Source organism: Poeciliopsis prolifica, unplaced genomic scaffold (assembly GCF_027474105.1).
Source record: "Poeciliopsis prolifica strain line A6 unplaced genomic scaffold, Auburn_PproV2 SCAFFOLD008, whole genome shotgun sequence".
Lineage (NCBI taxonomy): Eukaryota > Metazoa > Chordata > Actinopteri > Cyprinodontiformes > Poeciliidae > Poeciliopsis > Poeciliopsis prolifica.
The window spans coordinates 11,495,838-11,521,075 of record NW_026562383.1 but is presented as its reverse complement, the minus strand read 5'-3'; the positions used below and the strand labels follow the sequence as shown (position 1 = coordinate 11,521,075).

The 25,238-nt window shown below is 37.6% G+C and overlaps 1 protein-coding gene across 1 annotated transcript in view; it reads left to right on the top strand.

Annotated features, from left to right (window-relative positions):
* The window catches only part of eif2b3 (eukaryotic translation initiation factor 2B, subunit 3 gamma), a 31,035-nt gene extending 12,183 nt beyond the window's left edge, over positions 1–18,852 (top strand). The window contains exons 4-12 of the mRNA XM_055033539.1: positions 704–863; positions 1,222–1,333; positions 8,966–9,055; positions 11,003–11,139; positions 11,304–11,509; positions 12,295–12,357; positions 12,464–12,612; positions 15,808–15,911; positions 18,646–18,852. Of these exons, the coding sequence (XP_054889514.1) occupies positions 704–863; positions 1,222–1,333; positions 8,966–9,055; positions 11,003–11,139; positions 11,304–11,509; positions 12,295–12,357; positions 12,464–12,612; positions 15,808–15,911; positions 18,646–18,698 (1,074 nt within the window). The 3' untranslated portion in view covers positions 18,699–18,852. The remainder of the gene's footprint in view (positions 1–703; positions 864–1,221; positions 1,334–8,965; positions 9,056–11,002; positions 11,140–11,303; positions 11,510–12,294; positions 12,358–12,463; positions 12,613–15,807; positions 15,912–18,645) is intronic.
* Positions 18,853–25,238: the final 6,386 nt, after the last annotated feature.

The window sequence follows — 25,238 nt, the reverse complement described above, 5'->3', positions numbered from 1 at the left end:
AAGTTGCATCTCACTTCAGCTGCTTTAACGACGGCATAAAATAGACAAATTGTTTCGGACAAAAAAGCCAGACCTGCTGACTGCAAACAAACCATCGACTGCATTCTCTGTAATTAAAGAAATATGAAAAACTAGCCACAACTTCAGACAAATCGGAACATTCTCAAGATTCTTCCTGTATGAAGTAAGAACGATAAAATTTTCAAATAGCTGTTCTTAGACAATTACACAATCAGCTCCATGGAAAGCTTTGCGTTTTTTTTGTAGGAATTTTTCCACTTTATTTTCAGTGTCTGAGATGCTTCATCTGAAAAAAAGTATAAATTGCAAAATAAGGATTTAATAGTCATTTAGATTTTTAACAATGGCATTTACATATTTATTGACATTAAATTTGTCCATGGTAATTATGAAAACTAGTAAAACATAAATGTGCAAAACCACTGGGTAGCATTCGACAGAATTTGCACTATTTGAGAAAATCTCTTGTTCAAGCAGACACAACCCACTTTTCCTCTGCTACCATTATTAAATCAAGCACACTTAGTATTGCAACTATTTTTTTACAAATCTTGTTGAAAAATTCAAGAGATATTTTCTGTCTACAGTAATAAACCGCGTCCAAAGATAGATGCAGAGTGTTGAAGACATTTTTTTCTCATTTGACAAAGATGCCATTTTTGTCTCCAACATTTTTCTACAGACTGACATCCTGGTGGTGAGTTGTGACCTTATAACCGACGTGGCTCTTCATGAGGTGGTTGACCTTTTCAGAGCCCACAATGCAACGCTAGCCATGCTCATGAGCAAAGCCCATGAGTTCACAGAGACTGTGCCGGGCCAGAAAGGGAAAAAAAGGACAGGTAATGGGATTGTAACATACCGTAACTATCTCACAGTGAAACATTTATTCTTTTAAAATAAAAAAACTATATTTATTAGTTTCTTTTTAGTCACAGTTTTACATCTATCTACATTTTCTGAAAAGAAAAAAAAAAAAGCTTTTTCTGGCATTTCGATAAATTGATACCTAAAGTTGAAGCTGAGTTAATGTTAGACAGTGAGAGGAAAAAACAGTTATGTGTTTTTCTTTAAGCAGCATGTATAAACATTGGGGTGAAATGGTTTAATTTATGTCCAACTGGAATTGATGAAAGTGGTCAGTTCTGTGACACATGATGAATTCATATTAATGTGTATTGTCATGTGTATTTTTGCCAGCTGAACAGAGGGACTTTGTCGGTGTGGATCAGTCAGGGAAGAGACTGCTCTTTATGGCCAATGAAGCAGATCTGGAAGATGGACTCTCAATCAGGAAGTCAATTATAAGGAAGTAAGTTTTTCTTTACTATTACTAAGCCTTTTTAAATTAAATTAATGTTCAGCTCAAACATATCAAATGCCACTTTACACTTCTTTGGGAAGTTTGGCTATTTAAATAATTAAAAGTACCAGCTAAACATTGGCTTTAAAGTCATTTAATGTGAAAAGCTGAACCTCCTGGACATTTCTATTTTAGGTTTTTAATGCCTAGGCTGCCATTTGGCTGGTGTCCATGTAAAAATAGTAGAGAACAAAGTATGCTTTTTCATAAATCTGATATTATTTCTACATGAATCAATCACCAACATCACTTCATTTCAATACATGAAAGGTTGACCAAACTCTGCCTTTTTTTAAATCAAAAAAAGCCAATCTGGGAGCCTCAAGAGCGCTTTCAGAACCAGAGGCAGGCCTGAGGCTCAAGTCAACTTTGTGATGACTTGCCCCCCTCTGCTAGCCTGGAGGAATCCCAGAAAACACTTGATTTCGCAAAGTTCAGATTTACAGATCCTTCAGTTCTATCCATGTGAAGTGAAGTCTTCATAATTTGAAAGTTACATTAACAAGAGTCTTATTTTGTTGCTTCTATAATAATTTCTCCTGGGAGTACTTGAATTGTGAACCAGACATTAGATATATGCCCTCTTCCCTGACTCTACTTTATATCTCTACTGTAATAACTGCAAAAGCATGGCAAGCACTTCTACAACTTAGAGGCAAAGCTACATAAGGATAAAAACTAAATTGAAAAATGGATGTTTCTTATTCAAATCTCACATATCTGATTTTAAATTGTCCAGGATGAGCTTAGCAGTCACAAAAATGCAATATGAATAACTTTATTGAACACTTTACCCAGATGTTGCAGTTTGTAAACCATTTCTAAACCCTTGTTAAACATCCAGTGTTGTATTTCCATCTGTTTCCCCACTTAAATCTACTGCATCTGTCACCTGCTATACATAGACACCAAGGTTATTGGAAATTTAAGTGTACAGTATACCAAACAGAGGGATCAGATTTTTCCAGCCTCTGTTTTTATTTTACACTTAGTCCTGGATAGCTTCTGTACATTTAAGTACATTCCATTCAAGATGTCTCCTCATTTAAGCTGTGGACATTTTTGTCTCAATTTCAAGGCTCAATTCTTCTTGTGGAGGTTTTTTTGTTTGTCTTTTTTTTTTTTTGGTACAGGAAGAATATACTAGGTGTTTTTTTTTTTGTTTCTCAGTCCTAAAATGCATGTATGTGTGAGAGCGGGTGTTTTGGGAGCTCGTAAATATTTCATGGAGCCAAAGCCACTGTAAATTCTAGCCAACAAAAGAGGGGCCAGAGCAGCTGCTTGCATGCTTCCCTCACAGGGAACTTTTTGGGCCACACTTGCATATAAACACACACACACATGCACTCTGTCTTTTTTCACAAACTAGAAATGCTTACACGAGCGCGCACAGGAATACGTAACACAACGTCAAGGTGGACTCTGATGGAGACAAACCAGCCGCATCTTGTCACAGTGTTATGGAAACACAGTGATCTCATAGATAAACATTTATGTGTTGCAGTTAAAGGCCTAAAACCTTTCAGTCACCTCTGTTCAGGTATATGCTCACATGTCAGACAGCAACAAAAGACAGATAAGAAAAATGCCTGGTGCAGCAAAGGAAGAAATTCCTGGAGTTCTGGGTTTCTGTTACTCAGCAGTAGGCAGTTTTACAAGATCTCACTATTTTCAGCGGTTGCAAGGGCAGAAGCTAGAACTCGTTTGCACACATCACCTGAGTAATGTGAAGAGTGATTGTGATTGTGAAGAGTTTCTTTCACAGCATCTTCATTTTGCGTTTTAGTAAAAATGACCTCCCCATCCTTTCCATGTTCTGTACATCCCTCCTCACAAACAGCCATCTGTTTTTTCATCCCTCCATCTTTGCTCAGCCTCAACCTCAGTGCAATATTTTCCCCCTTCTCTCTTCTATGGTTTCCACATGGCTGTGGTGTCTTCAGTTTAAACGGCCCTGCACATGTGAGTTTGTTTGACCTGGAAATCGCTTAAATGGTGTGAAAGGACTCCAGCCGAGCTTCACCCGGTACATTACAGCTCCACCTGTCAGAACATCTTGAAGGCAGATCTGGAGCAAGGATCAGCATTGCAGTAAAATACAGATTTCAATTAAACTGAATCAGATGGCAAGAGTTATTAAGTCAGAACTGCTGCTCTGTATTTTGACCTACAAATAGTTCAAAGTTGTTGTTTTTTTGTTTTTATTTCAAATATTTGAATATTTTTTTGTTATCTTGTAGGACAGCCACAGACTCACTGGAGCAATCTCACTCTTTGCTGTAGCAAATTGAAGAGAAGTTGTATTAGTTTTCCAAAGCTTAGCAGCTTCCATTATAAAACAAATATACATTTTATAATGGATATACATGCATATGTGCTTCAGATTAGTGCTGTGCAGTTGAATCAGTTGAATTAGTTTCAGTTTGGGGTCAAATGTAACAAAAAAAAGTGTAAATCCAAAAACAAACAGTTACAAAAAATATTTTGTTGAACTGTATTATACTCACCTATGTTTACCATTAGATGTAATAATGCAGTGTTTTACAAATTTGAGATAATAGAAATTTGAGCATCGACCAAATTGTTAGGATTTCTTTTTTAGACTGCTGTTTTTTTTTTTTTATGTTGTGAGGTAAGTTGTAAAATATACTTTTTACAAGGTTTAAGATGATTAAGGGTTTCATTAGGTTTTTTTATAGCCTGTTATTTTTCCATTTTATGGATGTGATGAACTGAAGTTATCATACCTTCCCATAAAAAGAGATTAGTACAATTAGCATAAACAGTGGTTCATTAGATTGCACGGCTTCCTCTTTATGGCCATAGTAGGTCAAAAAGAAGAGCGTCAGAGAGAGAGAGTAGGAAAAAAAATCTCTTACTTAAAAATTGCAAGAGGTAAACATAAGATCTTGAACTGCACTCAGTTGTGTTATAGTTTGTTCAAACGTTGAGCAATTGACAGAGTAATGCAAAACTCTTATATTCATATTGGGATTAAAACTAACAGCTGTTGTAACTGTTTTAGTACTTTGAGACATGAGTTATATCAGGATAGATTAAAGTTTACAGTATAATATCCTTTTGCAAATATTGCTGCTTAAAAGTATTGAGTAATCGCTCATGTTTTTAACCTCTGCTTCCAAGGATTGTGATCAGTAATTCAAAGTTTCCTTTAGTGAAGTTTAATGTCCTTATTAGTGGAGACGGTAGGCTTTCTGACTGCAGAAAGCCTTTATCTTGTCTTTTGGTTTAATAACAAATTTTATTGTAAAGGACATCTTTCTTGAGGGATGAGTCATGTCTCATGAAACATTGTAAGGCAAGATCCTTAAATGCTCAAAAGGTTTAGTTTGAGGTAATTTTATTATTCTAGTCTATAAAAACCCAACATAATATTGTACTTTTTAACCAACAAAGCCACAAAAGGTCATTGCTAAAGAAGCTGTACTCAGAGTACTGTATTCCTGGAAGCTTCAGTGGAAGAATTAGTGTGTCAGAAACAGTTTCAAAACAAACAGTTTCACCCTCGGGCCTACTCAACAGTTTTGGGGAGGTCCATAAGATGTGGAGTTTAACTGGAGTCAGAGCTTGAAGACCGACCACAAACTGATGGATCCAGAACATGAGCTGCAACTTTCTCATTTCTTGTGTTAAACCACTTCTAAACCAGACACAAGGTAAGAAGTGCTTTACATGAGCTAATGAGGAAAATAACTGGACGGTTAAATGAAAGTCAGTGTTACTTGTCATTTAAAAAGAGATCCCACAGACTGAAGGAACAGCGGAGAGAAACAGAATTCCAAGTGTTTTGTGGTTGAGCGGGACATTTCCACAGTCTGTGATGATTTGGGGGATCCGTGTCATTTGGTGGAGTTTTTCTCTTAATCACAATTAACAGAATTTGCATTTTCTTGAAATGACAGCAATGCTGAACTGACATGACTCTTTTGGAGACAATGGTAAACGCTCTTCATTCGCATAAGCCCTTAAGCCTTGTTGATTGTGCTTTCAAAATCAGACTAATAGAGGTATTCCACAGCCTCTTTGCTGCATTTAGTCATTGTTCAGCGTGTGGTTTCAGTTGTAATTAATTAAGACATTATGTTTGCTTTGTTCGAGAGCAAGAGAGCTGTGACTCTTCTCTCAAGTTTAGGAGTCAGCCATTAATCCAAGGGTAGGGGTTGAGTCATCCTTGCCTCCAAGCACTCTAAATTCCTGCTGCTGTTGACAGAACTCTGCAACATTCACAGTGCACTGGAACTTTGTTAAACAAAGATTATTGTTCAATCTTTGTTTGGCAAAGATTGAACAAAACAAGTCAGTTTTTTATTTATATAGTGCCAAATTATATTGATGTCAAAAGATCTTCAATATTTAATTTCACTCATCGAATGCCATTATAGCCTTTTGATATTATTTTAACAGTTTGTTAAAGGGAAGTGTTACCAATATACTATATCTACTCCTACTTTATAAACTGTGAAGATTTCTGTATTGAGCTTACTATATTTTTAGATAGGTCTTTCAAATATTTCACATTATTTTGCAGTGTCGTCTTGGCTTTTTGAGTCACCAGTCAGTGCAAAACACATTTAGATGCTCTCACATTTGGCCCAGTCCAAGTATCTGCCTGCAGGTGCCAAACACTGTTGTCACACACTGGGTGTTCCCTTAAATTTAACAATCTCCGCTCACCAAAATGAACACCTGGGAAATACTTTGCGAATAAATACCCGCGAGTAAACACCCGCAGAGCATGTCAGTGCGCGCACCGCCATATGTTTTTATGCTTTTCAGAATACCTTTTACTCAGACACATGTATATTAGATTTGAATTATGGCTTTCAGCATCTGGTTTCAAAACGTGTGACCAAGCAACAATATTCTAAGCTGCTGTAGTTGCACAAAAGCTGGCAAATTTTACAAAAGACTGTTAGATGGAGGAGAATGTGGATGGTAGAGATGGACCATCAAAAACAATATCCATCCATTATTCATCCATCTGTTCATCCACTGACCAATTTATGCATCCACCCATCAGTCCATTCCTTCCTCCGGCCATGTTGAGAATTTGTTTGGGTTCAACCAGGATTTGCTTAGGACTTATTTGGGATATTATAATTTAATAAATAACTATTTGAGTTGCAGTTATTTCATGAATCTAGTAAGCATTTGATAGATAGCATCTGGTTCAAAACGCACTATTTGTGGATGTTTAACAGAATGGACTCTGTGTCCTATGATGCTTTAGAACTAGTAGAAGAAGAACTTAAAGGTTGATTAGGAAGAAGAAATTTTGGAGAGTTTTTTTCAGAAATAGCTATGTTAGCTGAGTTCCTACACTCTGTCGTACATCATTCACTAAAGTTCATCGGAATAATCCACCCAACTCCTTTTTGTCTTTGAATTAGTCTAATATACAACAGGCCATCCACCTTTCCATGAATATTTAGTCATCCATCCATGTTTGTTCTTTTCACTAGTCAATTATAAAACATCCACTCATTACTCCATAGCTATCAACATATTTATATCTGTTTTATCTTTATTGCATAAATATCAATCCATCTGACCCACCCAGGTGTCTCTTGCCGTCACAACATGCAGAACTCGCCACAGGCATCACCTGCAGCCAGAAACAGAAAATATTTCATTAGGAGTGTAATTGTCCGGAGTGCAAGTCCTATAACAAGTCTGCATAGAAATGGGAAAAATAAATGCTTTTTTTAAACTTTAAATTAAAATCTGTTTTCCACGGAAGAGGATAAGGGCCACTGGAAAAAAAAAATAAAACGGTTCTGACTTTAATCTCAGAATTCTGACTTTAATCTTAGAAGTCAGAAAAAATGTTTTTTCTTTTTTTTTTTTTTCGGTGGCCCTAATCCTTTTCCGTAATTTTCAGTGAAAAAAAAAGATTTTTTTTTTTTTTTCCTCAGACTGATTAAAAGTAACTGGGGTGGAGCTAAAAAAGTCCAGAACCAAAGATTGGACAATTTTGATCTATTCACATACACATCTCTGTCTATCTTTCTCAAAGAGATATCAATTCAATTTTACTTGTATGTTCTTTTGTTTAACGTGCATTTTTATAAAAATGCCAATCCTGCTTTGTGGCATATCGATTTAATGTCAATAATGTCGTCTTCTGGCATCACAACGTTATGCCAACAACCAATCGATGGTTTTTAAGGCACCGTTATCTCCTGCCTCATTTAATGTGAAAAATAAAACAAATTAAGCAAAAACTGTGAACAAGTATCATGTCTGCTTTTGATATTTGCCAAAGCCATGCTGTTGTTTTGTGATAAGTCCCAGACTTTGTTTTGATTTTTACAAAAGTCTAAATCAATACAGCATGCTTTGAAAAATTCCCAGCAGTTACATGGATATGTGGCCTCAGTGGTGAACGGCCATAATAAACATACAAAGGCTGGTTGGTTCTTTCAGGAACAACACTCCCCTCACTTTCATTATGTAATGACTGAGAAGATCAAGAGGAGAAGTACAGGAAATCAAGAGTATGCGAACGAGTGAAGATGGATTTGACTCCTGAAACCTGGAGGATGGTGTGGTTTTCTTTGCCTCTCGCTTTATAAATGCCACATTTTAACTAGAGCCACACTGTCTCCGAATGGGGAAGAAATGTGTGAACGAGCAAAATGCACAGTGGGGTGTCTTGTGTGTGTGTGGCACCTCAGTCAATATAAACCTGTTTGACTGGCAGCTGTCTCATGGCACCAGCTTTGTCAATCCACATCAGTTGTAGCTGACATTGTATAATACGCAGACGTTTTCCGTCTGTGATGTTTATGTCAGTAAAATGGCCGTTTCTGGTGTTCTGTAAGCAACTCCTGTCTGAATGAAGAGAGAACCTCATGAATAAAACAAAATAAAACATCATCCAGGTCACACCGTGGAGGTCCAGATGTAGTACAGTACAATACAGAAACTGGCAAGAGCAAAAGCCTTATATTATTTGCTCTTTGTTTTAATAACAGAATGAAGATAGAAACAAAAATGTCTAATGAAACTTTGGAATTTGTCATTTTGAGTAAAAATAGAATTATTTCACCAGGTATTTTATTATTTTTAAGTAGCAATCCCTTCCTATTATTATTTTTACTTATGCCTAATGTTTTACCTTGTCATTATTTTCAAATATTTTAATTGTGCAATATTGTCAGTTTTATATAATGCTTCCTAAATTAGCCATGTCCCCCTTGGAAAAGTTTTTTTAGTCTTAATGAGACATTGACTGGTTAGATAAATGACAATAATGGCATATTTAATTAACTTTAAATTATTCCATTTGTTTATGTACAGTTGTCTTTTAAATAGGAAGTGCATAACTTATAATTTCAGTTATTTCATTATTTTTCGTCACTTTTGTCACTCAGTAAGCACATGAAGATAAAATGGGGATAAACAAATGCCTCCTTAAACGGTGCATTTTAACTTAAATGTATTCATTTCAAAGTTCTGTTTTTGTGTGTGTGTGTGTGTTGACAAACCTCATAAAGCTGAAAAATTACCTCTTGGAAATAACTTTGTTGCTTTTTGTTTTTCTTGTTTAACCCTTAGACATCCCAGGATGCGCATCAAAACAGGCCTGGTGGATGCTCACCTCTACTGTCTGAAAAAAGCAGTTGTTGACTTTCTCACGGAAAATAAGTGAGTATTGTACTTGTGACAATTTTTAAAGATGAAGAGAAACGTTCTCACCCTGTGTTCCCCATGCAGAGGTCATTTACTGACATGCATGTAGGTGCATGCATATACTCACACAGTCACATCAGCTTGAACCCTCAATCACTTCCTAATCTGTTTCAACTGTTAAACGCGGTTACATGGCGTGGAAGGCTTTGAAAGCATCTGTGAGTGGGGTATTCTAGCTAGGTGTTAATTTGTTTTACTATGTGCCACTGAGACAGGCTGTTAGGCCTTTAGCCTCCGGAGTAAAGCAGTGTGACACCTGCCTTCTGTTGCAGCCTGTAGTTTATATTCACCAGATGGAGGATCTACCCGATATCAACATGTCGTAAATTTAGATGGTTTGTGGAAAATGATGAAGCTCACTTGGTTTACGAAGAAAAACGTGCCGTGTATTAAAGTGATGCGTGGATAAAACCCAATAATTGTGGTCCTGCTTTTGTGTCTTACAACTCTCACAGTGCAGGTCAAATGTTTACATACAATGTTTACATACAACCATCAGATTAAAGAATCACATGTTAATGTTTGGCTTTTAATGACACATTTATAATAAAATGTATAAAGGTAGAATGAAGATTGTGTATTTAACTTCATTGAGTTGAAAACAAGAATTATGTGCATAATTTAGAATTTATCGTGGATTTTCTCTAATCCAATATAATCTCTAATCTGTTGGCTTTTCCAGCGTCTTAATGTCACTGTTTTATTCATTCAAAAGTCTGTTGTTTTCTGGATTTAGTGTCATGTTGGCAAATTAAATTCAGTCAGAGTTCCTAGACTCTAGCTGTTGTTTTAAGGTGAAATCGCAACATTTGAAATGACTTAATGTTACTCAGACAGTGAAATATACACACAGGATGAGTCACCATGCTTTACTTTTGTTTTGTTTGAATGTCATGATCACTGCTTTATTAGCAAATAAGAGATAATTTAGACATTTGTTAATAAAACTGTTATAAAAAGCAACAGACCTGCTTAATTATGCCATGGATAGATTCAATATGTCCAAACTTGTACTTTTAAGAGCTTTGTGCTGCCTAAAATATTAAAGAACGGTACTGATTACTTCTTACTGGCATATTGTCTGCATATATTTCTGCAAACTTCTACATGAAAAGTGTAAAACTCCTTTAATTGAAATCTGATATTGTCAAGTTAGTTTTTCCCCCATTTTAAAATATTTTCTGGTCAGTAACTTCAAACAAATCCCATTTCACCATTGCTCATCTTGATAATATTTTGAATTCAAGAGATGTATCAATCATTGCATCACCAATGCCCCCTCGCCCACTACCATATTTATTCTCTCTTGTTAGATGACTCATTCCTTTCTCCGGCTTCTTTCTTGGACTCTCTTTTCAGCCGCTTCTCTCGGACTCTCCTCCTTCCTCCTCCGTGTTCTCTGTCCCTTGCTCGAGGACAGAAATAGACAAAGTAACTGTTGTTTTCCTCCTGTCATTCAAATGGAAATTCTAATCTCCCTTTAAAAGAAAGAAGGTGGAGGGGGCCTGGGGATTGTGAGTTGGTGGAGAGGAACACTAAAGCAAAGTCCAGAGATGAGCAAACAGATGAAAATGATCTGAAGTGAGAAATGTTTAAAAAAAAAAAAAGAAAAAAAAAGCGTTTTATGCTTGATTTTGGTTTAAAAGTAATAACAGGAATTTATAAGGCTTGTTGTTTCACACAGAGATTGCTATTAAATAATAAAGAGCTACACACACTGTTATTGTGGCTTCATTTAATACTGGGTTCAGAGTTTTTACTATATAAAATAGTCCTGTAATACTTTCCCTGTGCCTGCTTTGGCTCACAGTGGTTGCCAATTTTTCATAGGATATGAATATGTCTCTGCTTTGTTTCATAAATTTATATATATATATTTTTTTTTTTTTTTTTCTTTCTCAGGTCCATTTCATCAATCCGAGGAGAATTGGTACCATACTTGGTGCGCAAACAATTTTCCAAAACCACTAACAGCCAGAAGGTAAAAGAAGATTTGGAGGATCAGACCCAGAAAAAGAATGACTGCTCTACAAACCATGGTTGGTGATTTCACTGGGATACCACACCACGAATCAGAATTAGATCAGAATAACATTTAACAACATCTGTGTCATAGCCGATTTAAAACAAACAAACAAAAAAAAACTCTCTTAAACAAACCAAAGGAGTTGAGTTTTATTTTTTGCCCCCTGGCTCCTCTCAGAGCTGCTCCTCTCAGAGCTGCTCATCTCATCGCGGGACGAGCCTCTGCTCCAGCTGGCCCAGGAGCGTTCCTGTTGGAATGACCACCGCGGTGACATGAGTGAGGCCTACCACGGAGGAAAGCTCCGCTGCTATGTTCACATTATGGAGCAGGGTCTGTGCTACCGTGTTAACACTCTTGCTGCTTACATAGAGGCAAACAGGCAGGTGAGTCAGAGAGTTGGCCTGCTCATCTGTTATTCACATTCCTAAAGAATTTGCTCTACTATGTGTGATACATTTTACTGACCACTGACTTGGTGGCAAATTTTCCATCTCTCTCCCATCGCTGACATTTTGACATTCCAATACCAATTTTAATCAACTGATTTTGATTTTAAGAACTTCAAGAATATATAAGAGTAGTATTTAAAAAAATTAAATACTTTGAACAGCCTTTAGTTGTTTAAATTAGGAGCTGCGGCATTATTGAGCTCTTGTGATCGAAGAGTAACCCCAACATACTACAACATTATAATTAGAGAGGTGACATTTTAAGTTGACTTTAGGATTTTCTATTAGACGTTAACACTGCTAACTAGCGTTGATAAAACATTAACCCCAGAAGATACTTTTCTTAGAAAGCAGCATTTTCCAGTAAATGGAATTATTTACTGTAGACATGCCATAGAAAATACATTTTCACTTTAAACAGCTTCTGATACAAATGCTCTTCTGCTTTTTTAACACCTTGCTGATAGTGAATTAGCAAATATTTATTCTTCTGACAGTGACAGTATCCACACTGAAGAGAGTTGCTGTTACAGTGACTTGGTAGCACTTTTGTTTTCAGTCACATTTCAGGCCAGATCAAGTTAAAAGTGTCTGATTAGAGTCACCAGTCTTTTTTTTTATTTACCATTAGATCTTATTGAACTTTGGGATTTGGTTTGTAGATGTTTTCTGCTATTTTATGTTTTGTCTCATATTGGTGTTTTTTTTCTTATAATTAGGCCCCAAAACTCTTTGAGGAGCCACCAGTTCATCCATCTGCTGTCATTTCTGAGAAATGTCAGGTAAATGTTTTACTCCTGTTTCCAAATTTTAGTTGAGTCCAATTTACGCTTCATATTTTAGTTGGTGTGCTTAAGAATAGATGAACTGTCTGGGCTCTTCCTGCAGATGGGGACAGACAGCATCATTGGGGAACGGTGCCAGATAGCAGAAAAGGCTTCCATAAAAAGATCAACTATTGGAATATCCAGCAACGTGAAAGAGAGGGTCAAAGTCACCAACTCCATTATTATGCATTCAGTCACAATAGAGGAAGGGTGAGAAAACACACACTCCTTTCCACTGGTTCTTTCATCCATCCATATAGTCCCTGTTTTTGAAGATTCCAGGTGCCAGAGCTTGATCACAGTAGAGTTGTAATGAATTTAGACAGAAAGATTGTGCAAACTCTATTCAAACATGTTTAGAATTATTTATTAGTTGTCTTAATCTAACTAGTTTTATGTGTAATTTGTCATTCATTGAACATTTTTTCACAGAGTCTGTTTTGCTACAAGTTGCGTGCAGATGCAAAAGTATGTCTAGTAATCACATTGTTTGGACATTTTTTGTGCTGTCCTTCAGGTGTCTGTGTGAGGTCCAGAACTATTCATACATATGCGTGATATGTGCAACGTATGAAATATAATTAGATTTGTTGGGCCGATTCCATTGCAACATCAGTTCTGACAGTCTGCTGCGAGGCAGCTGTAGTCAAAATGTAGCTTACCACCATCAGTGTGTATGAATGTAGTGTGAAATGCTTTGGAGTTCCCTGAAGCGCTATTTACTATTCTCATCGTGATCTCAAGAGAAAAAAATCATTTTAAAATTTTTATTTTTTTCATAACAAATCTAAAATCATATTGTGTTTCTATTTGTTCAGAGAGGCTTCGATACTATGTGTAGAAATAGAAGAATGTGCAAACATCACTTAGTTTAAGAAATGGTTTAAATATATTTCACTAATACATTACAAGATTGTAAAATGGGTTAACTTCTGCCGGAAGTCTATTTAAAAAAATTGTTTGATTGGAGCAGGGTTAGCCCCACCCACCAACTCTCTTACCTTTGCAGATAATATAAGTTCCTTTTGCTTCCTATTTTTTCCAGACATTAACTTCTTAAAAAGTATTAAATTTATTATGTAAATTCAATGGACTCCAAAGCAAGACTAATGCTCCATGACAAGCAACATTTTTAAACCTCAAAAAGTCATCTAAGCTTTGGAAATTATAAAAAGGAAGTGCTGCTGTACAGAGAGCAACAGTAGCTACAGTAGAATTAGCATGTGGATTGATCTGTTCGGTCTCTTAGCCAGGATTTTTTTTGGAAGAAGAACTCAACTTGGCCTCTATTACAGATTTTAATGCACTCATTCACAAGGTCTTTTCCTTTCTATCTCACTCCTCATCGCGGCCCCAACGCCATCTCCCTTCGCTTTCTGTCTCCAACCATCCCTCCTTAAGCTCTTTCAGGGAGCCCGGCCAGCCAGCGCGGGGACCCTCATCACGCCCGTGTAGGTGCACGCACAAGGCCATAAAAGAATGAGAGACAGGAGAAGAGAAGAAAGGAGCGAAGGGGAAAGCAAGCTACCACGCAAGAAAGAAAATTGCAATTCTTTCTTTTATTGCTTTGAGGACATAAGAAGGACGGAGAAAGAGCCAGTATGAGGGGATTAGCAGACCCCAGCCATGTCGCTGAAACCCCTTGCATTTCTGATTTCTTTGTTTGGAGCTGACCAGAGCTTGTTGACAAAGCACTGCGTGTTTGGCAGGGGGGGGGGATAGTAGGGGTCAACTTTATAGGATGGGAGCACTGGAGGTGGGGGTTGATGTGTGTACGTGTTTGTGTGTATGTGTGTGTGTGTGTTTGTGTAATAGGGAGGGAGGATATGGGGGTCATGACAAGGAGGAGCCCTGGTGTTAGTAATTAGTGGTGTTTCAGCTCCAAAGCTTCTTTGGTGGTCTCCCCTTCTCTGTAATGTTACAAAACTCTGAATGTTGTAATCTCCCATCACCAACTACCACTGCTACCTCCTAGGTAGTGCCTTATGCGCACACACACCAACACACGCACTCGCACGCACACACACACACAAGCATTTCTCCTGTTCTCATCCTGGTCTAACCACCTGAATAAAATGGGCCAATACAAACCTGTCTGTGTGTGAGGTACGGGCAGCCAAGTGTGTGTGCGTCACTGCCCGGGCGAGACCCACGTGTGTTCTCCACTTGGCTCTCATGGCCTCTGAAACATACACACACACACATTCTGTATCTCACACGCTTGCACATACACGCCCTTTATGGTTAGCCGGGCGCTGGACACAGGCACCGTCTGTGTGTCGCTCCAAGAATTTTATGGCGATGGTTTGGCTGAATGAGAGCACGCACGGCGGGTTGGCACGGCCAGCTCAGGTGGAACTGCTGCACAAGATCTTTAATACGGGCAAACACACTCGCTCTCACACAGCATACGCCGGTGTTGTCACAGCAGCCGACATTAATGCTAATGTCATGCCATTAAGCCCAATAGATTGGGTTTTTCAGAGTTTTCATAGCAGGTGTGGAGATGCTTGACGACAAGGAAAAACTCTTGAGGTCTGTCCGCGCGATTCACCCTGCAGCTGTGGGAGGAAAGCTGTGAATAAAGATTCTCCGATGTTTGCAGAAAACATGCAGCCGAGTTGAAAACTATTTCAGCGCTAATAGGACTTTGACTCACTTCTTGCAGGTGCTACGTAAGCAAAATTTGAAAGTGGATTTAGCTTTATAACTCTCAAGTTACTTCTTGCAGGGTTCCTATTCAATCTTGAAAAGTCTGGAAAAGTATGAAATTTGATTTTCATCACTTCCCACATCTGTGTAAGGATGGAGGGGAAAAAAAATGGAGTATGGAAAATCACTTGATTTTTTAAACTGCTTTCACCATTATGTGATCTGAAAGATAAATCTGAATCACTTAAAGGCTTTTATATGCAAATGTTCTTCATCTTTGCTTTGTCATGTCATGCCTCAAACTTTCATCTTTGACCATTTTTGTTGTAAGTGACTGACAGTTGTGACATATTTGGATAACAAAAACTGAACAGGAGAAATATTTCAAACCAAGCAACTTAGAAATTTAAGCCCGGAAAAGTAGGAATTTCTGGCGGAAATATCTGAAACAGGAGGAATTCTTTAAATCTTTAAAGATGTTTTTCGCCACACTTCGTGACAATGTATTACACAGTATACTAGTTCGGCTGTGACCAATCGCAACCAAATGTCTTTATCTTTTTTTTTTTTTCTTTTTCCACCCAATCATTTAAACATCTGTTTCCACTTCTATACCTTCCTACCTGGAGCAGTTCTGATCTGTTGATGTCCGCTGTCCCCTGTGCCTAGAGGAGCACCTCTAAACACTGAAATTTATTCATGTACGAATCCAGCAGCCGTCCAATTAATAAAATTTCTGTGTTTGATTTCCAGATGCAATATCCAAGGCAGCGTAATCTGCAGTAATGCAATCATTGGCAGAGGAGCCGACCTCAAATATTGTTTGGTTGGAAATGGACAACGAATTGAGCCAGAAGGTGAGACGCAACAACATGAACACACCCAAAGTTAAAAAAACAGGCTCTGAATAGGTTCTTTCTTATTCCACGTCTTACTTACTTACCCTGTTGTTTTAGGCTTGTTTTCAAATTCTTTATTTAGCAGCATATTATTACGCCCTGTATCAAAAGGCACTTTTGTGACAAGTAATAGTGATGAAGCAGTTTCCACTGGATGCTCTTCACTGACTGTGATATATTGAATTAGAACAAGCCAACATTTTCGTTGTGGAACATCAGGAGCTCCTCATAACATTTTGGCAAAATAAGTAGTATTTTTTTTTATTTATTTGTTTTGTAACATGTCTTTCACAGCAAAAAAAAAAAAAAAAAGATTACTTTTCCACTTTGTTGTTGCAATTGTCATGAGATCCAAGAGAGGGTGGAAATTAGAGATGTGCCCATCTGGCTGATCAGTTAATTGTGAAAAATCTAAATTAAAATGTATTTGTCCTTCCAATATACTCTTTTCCTAAATATTGCCCGTTTGCTTGCACTCTGTGCGTCCCTCTGACTGACTTAGATAAGGTGTTAATGTATGTGTGTGGCATCCATTTATAGGTGCCAAGTATTAGAGCCAGCAAGGAAAGTCTTCTTTCTTAAAGTCCAATTTGTCAAAGATTTTTTTATTTTTTTTTTATTTCCTTAATCCCCTTGTCCCCAGAGTTAGCGCTGTGTGTGTGTGTTTGTGTTTCTCTGTATGTGCTTGTGTGTGTGTGCGTTACATTGATGGAGAGGTTAGAGAGCACGGCCAGAACAGGACCACCCGGAATTCAACAGCAGCAGCCTGCAGCCACACACACACACGCACACACACACACACACACACACACACACACTTTTAACTCGTGAACACGTTAGAAAGAGTGAACAAGCTACAGGCTACCAGACTAAGAAGCCTAATTGAGTGAACAACAGGGTGCTCTGAGCAGCAACAGTTTGAATTTGAGCTAAAATCTCCCTGAAATGAAACAGTTGAGACTCTGAAACAAACAGCGCAATTGTTCTGCAGCAAAGTTTATCTCACTTCAGCTTTTTTCTTCTGTTGTTTTTATTTTTGTGTAAATGGTTTTGATAAGATTTACTCCAAAAGTTCAGTCACGGAAAAATCTATATTTTTCTTATAAAAATGCCTTTTGACCTAGTTTTTTTTTTTTTTCAAAAACTCATCCACTGGTTATAATTTTGCTAGTATAGTCTTTCTTTTATTAAAGATTAATAGTTTATGGTGCTTTTTTTATGTTGTTTTATGTTGAATATAAGCCTTCATAAGAAAGTGAAATTTATTCCAATAACTCAGGAACTGCAGGCGTTTTGTCAGCGTACAAACATGATTTATGAAATTAGGGATTTATTTAAATCTGTTGGTGCCTGTTTTAGTCGTCTTTGGTATCAGTTTCTAAAGATTCAGTCTTCCATTAGATTACTTTATATAAAAGTTAAAACAGCACATAAAGCTTTCGTCTCCTTTTCTCTGTATTGTTGTAATGTTTGAATAAAAGATAGGTCCTTGTTGCCAATCTAGCTGTCTGACCGCAGGCTGTTAAAGACATTATACACCCACCCTACTGCTGAAGCTGTTAGCAGCCAAAGACCACCATGACAGCCTGACACAGACACACATATATGTTGCGTTCACAATCGCTTATCGCCTGTTGATTTTTCTTTCTTCTTTTTATTTGTTATTTTTCTTCAAAGCTGAATACCTCATCTCTTTGTGCTTTGATGCACATTTTCACCAAACCATAAAGAAGGCAAAGTCCCTTTCATGTCTTTTTATCCTCAGTTTAAATGGCACAAATCTGTTGAAGATAAAGTCCCAACCATCAATATTCGGGTAGATCTGAAACAACCTAGCGTCTTCTCCACTTCCCATGCCTCCTACAGCTGGAGAAATATGTAAACACAAACTATATTGGTCATTGGAGACTTCTCTGGCTCAAACAGCATATACTTTTCCTCTTTTACACTCCAGTCGCTCCCCACCTTTCCTTCCCTTCCTTCTCCTGCAGTCCCATGCTCCATTTGTCCTCTCCTTTCACACAACAGTGGCTAAGCTCATTCTGAGCAAAAGATTCCTTCACACTAAAACCTGTCTGTGTGGATGGAACATTGCTCCCTGCCACCATTTGTTTTGGATCAGCACCGGTACTTGGTGGTGGAGGGGGCTGGAGGTAGGAGGGCACGGACCCAAGGAGGAATTGTGACTGCGCTCCAAGTGTTGGAGAAGTTGAAGGTTAAAAGAGATCATCACACATTTATAGTGCAGCAGTTAAAGTTAAGATATTGGGGCTGAATAAAAGTTGCAGGATCTCACACAGTGGACTTTCTAGTTCTAATCCATTGCAAAGATTTCTCTTGATTTCACAGATGTGTCAAAATGAATACATTCAAGTATTTACTGTGTTTGTTAGCACAGTAAATAATGTGCTACAAACACAGCCTTGCAAGTAAAAATCATCATATTTGGAAATTTTTGGCATATATATATATATATATAAGATGTATGAGAGATCCGTATTTTACCTCATGTAATAATGTAATAAGCTATGCTGAAAAATAATTGGTCTACATTATTTCTTGATTTAGATATAAGAATGTGCTATGCATTATTGATATTGTCAACAAAATACAGTTAATAACTCCAGATAAATCTCTATAAACGTCATAATATATACTTATTTTTACCTTTCACCTGTAACTTTCTTTTCAGTTGAACGGACAAATGAAGTCATTGTTGGAACAGACCAACTGATGGAGATCTAGCTGCGTCGCAGAATAGCCGAAACCTCACCTGTTCACCTGAGAGCGGCAAACCTGATAGAGTGACTGTCCAATCAGAAGCTTGGAAGTTGCTGGACAGTCTGGGGATGTTTTCCTTTTTTTTTTTTTTTTTTTTTTTTTTTTTACAATAAGTTTGAATAAAGACAAGTTGTCTTGATTGCATGGATTTGTGTGTTGTTGTTTTATTGTTTTTTTCTCTCTCTTAACGGTGGATCTTGGCCATCCTGTCTGCACTCCTGGCCTTCATCAGATCATTTCTTTCTCCCCATAGCAGCTCTCAATTCCTCAGTTTACAGTGTTCCAGAGGGAGGAGCGTGTGCGCACACACACACATCATCGTGTCTGTGCGTTAAGGTGTTTACACACGCACGCTGTGCAGCTGTGAGCACCAGAGATGGGGAGAAAAAGGCAGTGGGAGGGGTGACCACAATGGTGTGTGTGTGTGGGTGGGGGTTAAGTTTATTTGTACACAAAAATGGTGTATGTGTCGGGCCTGGACCACCCAGCTCGATCGCGTATCAGTTGACACCGATGCCCCACCCTGACACACACTCGCTGGCCCGGCGCAGGAGGAAACTGACTCACGGCTGATGCTTTTCTTTTTTTCTTTTCCTTCTTATTCTTGTCTTCCCCATCTGAAACTCTGTCTGTCGACAGATTTATTGCATTCCATTGGTGGAGTTTTTTTTTTTTTCTAAATTACAGATTATAAGTTTCTTAGTCTTGTAGGAAGGAGATGAGAACAGGGATGTCAGTGTGTCTGATTTACTCTCTATTTCCTATTGTGTCTGGGGCCTCGCTTTGTCTCTCTTCATGCCTGGAAGTAAGATGTATGAGAGATCCGCATTCGACCTCATGTAAAATAATGTAATAAGCTATGCTGAAAAATAATTGGTCTACATTATTTCTTGATTTAGATATAAGAATGTGCTATGCATTATTGAGATTGTCAACAAAATACAGTTAATAACTAAAATATAATTAAACTTCTCTCTTGTTTTGAGAAGATTAAACAAACATATTTCAGTGGTTAATGATAAAAGGGCAAATATTTGGCTTAGTGTTGCAAGGAGTGTTTAACAAAGCATAATTTTTATAGATTTATTTAAACTGTTATATTTCGAAGCTACAAAATTCAGCACAATAAAATCAGGCTCTCCTTCACCTGCATATTGATGCAACTTTGACAGGTGTGGATCAGTTTGCCTCTGCTGTGGCGTGATGTTTGTCTCATCCTAAGGAACCCATAATCACATTCAACTTTTCACAAAAAATAAAAACATCTAAGATTAGTCTTTTTTTTTTTTTTTTCATTACTATAAAAACTAATTGGCAATTCAAAACATCCCAGTTCAGTATGTGGGCTGTGCTCATAAAAAAAAAAAAAAAAAAACTTGTTGCCAATGCCAAACATCTTTTGGTGGATGTAGTCTGATGCTGTGGGGCAGCTTCGCTCACCCTGGAAAAAAAGGTTCATCATCACATATGGAGACGGTCTAATTTCAGAAAGAGACTCGGACCGTCATATTACTGCTCACTAAGCAACCAAGCTCTTTCTGCTGATCCAACTTGTCCCCACAGAGTGGGATTTATTGGAAACTACCTTCTGAATTTCAGGGTGAAGAGAATGGAATAGACAGTCTGCACTCAACATTAGTGTAGGACTAGGTGGGGTGTGCTGATTGAACTTGACCATCACAACCACATTTACTCTCAACAAATTCATTAAGGAGAAGGGTGGTGTCCCACATCAGTGTGTGACCAGACTTTATGAATGTTTTCAGTTCTTCCTTTCACTACCTCTTTGTTTAAGTAAGGAAGCTTTCAAATTGCTAATATGTCTTGTTTCCTCAATTTTTACTTTTCCAACCCAGTAAACAAAACCCAAATAAGAATCAATAGAAGAATAAAGCTCTGTCTTGCTTTGGCAGAGAGTTCCAGCTCTGTTGTTCAGCCTAAAAGTATCAATGTCACATTTAGTCATATAGCACGAAACTGAAATTGAATGACACTCTGAAAAATAAGTTTTGGATGAAAGGAGAATTAAGAGTTTATTTAGCAGTGTAAAATTTAATCAAATTATTGCATTTAAGTTTATATTTCTAATGACTCGTAAAGATGATCAAATAAATGCCCCAAACTCATATTTAATTCCACTGATTGTGATTCAGAACCAGTTGACTTTCATCAAATATGAGAGACTGTGACCTGAGTGACCTTGTGCTGGTAGAAATTATGTTCTTGAGTCACAAAACCATGTTTCATTGCACTGGCAAACAGTTGATTTTAGAAAAGTGTTTTAATCTCTGAATGTACAGATTCACATGACTAATTTTCATACCCTAAAAATAGTTTGGAGCGAAAGACAAAAAACATCAGAAGTACAACATGGTGTCAGAGCGAAACAACCAGTGCCTAACTTTGACAGAAAACCGAGCTTAATGTGGTTTTAGGTCTTACCACAGATTTATGTCCATGCTGTATAAGTGACTAAAGTCCCATAAATAAAACACTTAGAGTTCAGTTCCTTTGGAAGACCACTCTGTAATTTCAGATTTTATGCATTCATTGATGATCAAAAATTTCTTTTAGTCATTTTCTTTTTCAGGGAAACTTTTTTTTTTTTTTACGGCTAGAGTATTCGCTTTTTTTAACTTCACAGCTGTGCCACCAACTTTGCGTTGCCACCAATTCCCCTGCCTGTTTTTTGTTTTTCAGAACCGACATTGAAGTTACCACTGCTTCTCATCTCCAAGAAAAACCAAACGTGTGAGCGAAAGAAAACATTTCCTACCTGAGCTTTAAATTCACAAAAACAACGATCAGGATTCACTTTATCTCAGCTGGATTGACTTTTTCTTTTCACGCAATGAACCTCTCTGACCTCTCTTTTTACCACATGATGAGAACTTCACAGTTGGGTGTGTTTGGGTAGAAATTTGTATATTTGTACAAAAACCACAGAGTCTCTTCTGTTCAACGCCATCAGGGCTGAACCTGTTTCTGCGATCGCTTTTAATCTGCAGCTTGGCAGACACCTGTGAGATGATAAAACCATGCTGATGCATGGAGGCAAATACAAATCTCCATTTTATTCTAGATCCACTTATAAAACCTCAAAATAGATCAGGTTCTTTTGCTTTGTTGAATTTGGACATTTTTTAAATAATTATCAATTATTTAAAAAATTATATATATATATATATATATATATATATATCTTTCGGTGGATATATATATATATATATATATATCCACCGAAAGATATATATATATATATATATATATATATATATAACTTTATTCCAGTTTAAAAAGAAGCAGGCATAATAAATAAACAAATATAAAATACACTGTAGATATTACAGGTACAGATAGAGCTTTTCAGGGTGATAAGTCATCGACTCAAACAAGAAGGAATTAAATCAGATAAACTGCAAAGGAGTTACTTTGAAAAATACAAGTCACCCGTCAAAACACATTACTGTAAATTCTGTTTGGTAAAATTTGCTCCCAGAAAAAATGCAGACAGGAACATCGAGCTGGTTGGTTTGTAGTTTTAAAAGAACAGTTTGTACGAGGCTGCAAAAATATATTGCATCTTGTTAAAGGGCTTTTGAGATTCAGCTTTAATAATAATTATAATAATGAAGATAATTTATGAGTGCATTTTCTAACACAACACAAAAAAAAAAACATAGGTCAACAAAAATGTGCATCATGGACTTTTTACGATACAACTGTGTCCTGAAAGACACAGAGAAGAACAGAATAGAGTTGTGTATATATATTTTTGATCAAGAGGCAGTAAAAAAAATGGATGCAAAGTATGAGCTTTTATGGTGTTATTTTTCTCTTGGCAGTGATTGATTTTAAACTCTGCCATCTGAATATAAAAACTGAAATATTCTGAACAAACGTTCCTTCACTGACGAAGCAAAAGAGCTAGACATTAGGAAGTTGTTAAAGCGACTCCTCATGTCCTGGTCTCTGTCGTTTCATATGGCCATGCATGAAATCCAGTCTGCGTGATTTCCTGTAAGTGTGGAAATACAGAATAAAGAAGCTCAGTGCACGATGGAGACGGTGCCCCGATGAAAGGAGACAAATGTGTGACACACAGACATCCACACAGACGCGCAGAGGTAGGGTGGAGTTTGAGTTCTGCTACGAGGTTAGGGGGGGTTATTGCCTGAGTATATGGGTGGCTTCATTGCTTGAGGCTTGATTGTGGGTGAGCAAGAGACACGCTCACACAGAGCGAGCGATCAGGCCACCCAAGTGGTAGTCAGTCAGAAACCTGCGTGTGTTTGCTGCTGACCCCTACACATTAGCACAACACTTCCTCAATTTGTCTTCTGTGTTCTTGGACCACAAATGAATTTCCTCCCTCGTTTTTTTTTTTTTTTTTTTTTCCACACATTACCTTTCAAGATGCTTACATCCTCCTTCACTGGCATCTCCACCAGACCCACCCCATCTCCAACCTAAACTTTTGAATGCATACACACACACACAGAGAGAGAGACGCTCTTTTGACAAACTTCACTTGTTTATGTTACTTGGCCAACAAAGAGAATGCATGAAGATAAAAAGCTCATTGAAATGCCACAGAAACCCTCACAAGCGTTCCCTAAGCCAGATATTGCTGCCTGTCGCTGCAGAGCCCCCGGTTTGCTAATTAAGTCAGCTCTGAGCCTCTGTTTGATTGGAATCAAGCCTTTTGAAGTGAAATTGCAGTAAGTCGCAAAAGATTGACCCGCTTGACACCCACAAGGTTCTTATTTCTTTCTAATCTGATTAGCACAAGTGTTGAGGCAGAACTCTGAAGGCACCGGTTGTTTTAAATCATCTGAAATAAGCCCCCCTTTTTTTTGTCTTCAACATCTTATTCAATCATTCCCTCTATTTATAATCTCACATCAGTTACAGTTCTTTAAAATACCCATATTATGTTTTAATTCAAACAGGTCTAAAATGCTAAGCAAAATTCAGATTATCAAAGGCAGATAGATGGACAAATGTGTAGACAGATAGATTTGAAGCTCTGTGCTTTCTTTTAAAATCCACAGGTCCAAAGTTTGCATTACCACCTGCCAGTTGCGTCTGACAATACCTCGGTTACAACCGTCCCAAACAAAGACTTAAAGAAAGTGTGTTTCTCTGTTTCTTTCTGTGTTCTGTGTGTTTTGCCCCCAGAAAGGCAACCATTCATTAGGATGACAAAGGGGTAAAGAAATGCATTATCATAATTAATCTTGTGTGAGACCGTGGGTGGCAGCTTCGATTCTGCTTCTGACTCTGAAGGAGAGTCTCAGTGCGGATTGCCTCCCTCTGCCGCTGAGCAGACTTTTTTTTTTTTTTGGTCTTTAAATTTGACCAACTATTTCTCTTGACTCTTGTCTGTCTCACCAATTCATATTTTGAAGGGCAACCTCATAAAATAGCAACTAAAATGCCTCTATTGAAGTTTGTTCGCTTCATGACTGGGATTCAGTGTGATAAATATATTGTACTGTATGTTTTCTTGTTGAAAAATAGAAGTGATGGAGAAAAAACACACCATAAAATAGTGATCTTTTCAAGAAACACCAAAATTTACTCTTTTCAGTTTTTGTAATTGCATAAATGACTGGTTGGAACTTAAAAGTCGAGCATGTGCATATAGTGAAACACATACAGTACTGTCTCTTTTCTCCTTTATTCCTTTTCTTCCAAAGTTTAGATACTTACACTGTGTTCCAAATTATTATGCAAATTGGATTAAAGTGATTACATTTTTTGTTGTGCTATTAAATTTATAGATGGCATTGTGTGTCATGGCCCTTTGAATCACTATAATTAATTTCAGAGAGCTGGTTGATTAGTTGGTCTGGTGAGCTCAATTAAAGGAAATCTACTTCAGAAGGATGTTCCACATTATTAAGCAGGCCACAGGTTTCAAGCAATATGGGAAAGAGAGGATCACTGCTGATGAAAATCATCAGATAGTGTAGTGCCGTATGACAAGGTATGAAAACATCAAATATTTAATGAAAACTGAAACGTTATCGTACTCTGAAGAGATTTGTGGCTGATTCAGAACAAAGATGGGTTTGTGCAGATAAAGGCGTAATGAGGAAGGTTTCTGTTCGACAAATTCATGGGATTAAGAGAGCAGCTGTTAAAATGCCCTTACAAAGCAGCAAACAGTTATTTGAAGCTGCTGGTGCCTCAAACCTCCAGGTGGAGGATCCTCCAGAGGCTTGCAGTGCATGAACTGACTACTGGGCCCCTAACCAGAGCTCACAAGCAGAAATGGTCACACTGGGTCCAGCCGAACATGAAGATTCATTTTCAAACAGAATTGTTCACTGATGACTGTTGTGCAACCCTGAATGGTCCAGATGGACGCAGTAGTGGATCAGTGATGGATGGCCACCCCATCCCAACACGGCTGTCATGTCAGCAAGGAGGTGGTGGAGAGCTTCAATTTTTTAAATCTTAAATATCATCAACTCTTTTTCTTGATGGGTTTGATGA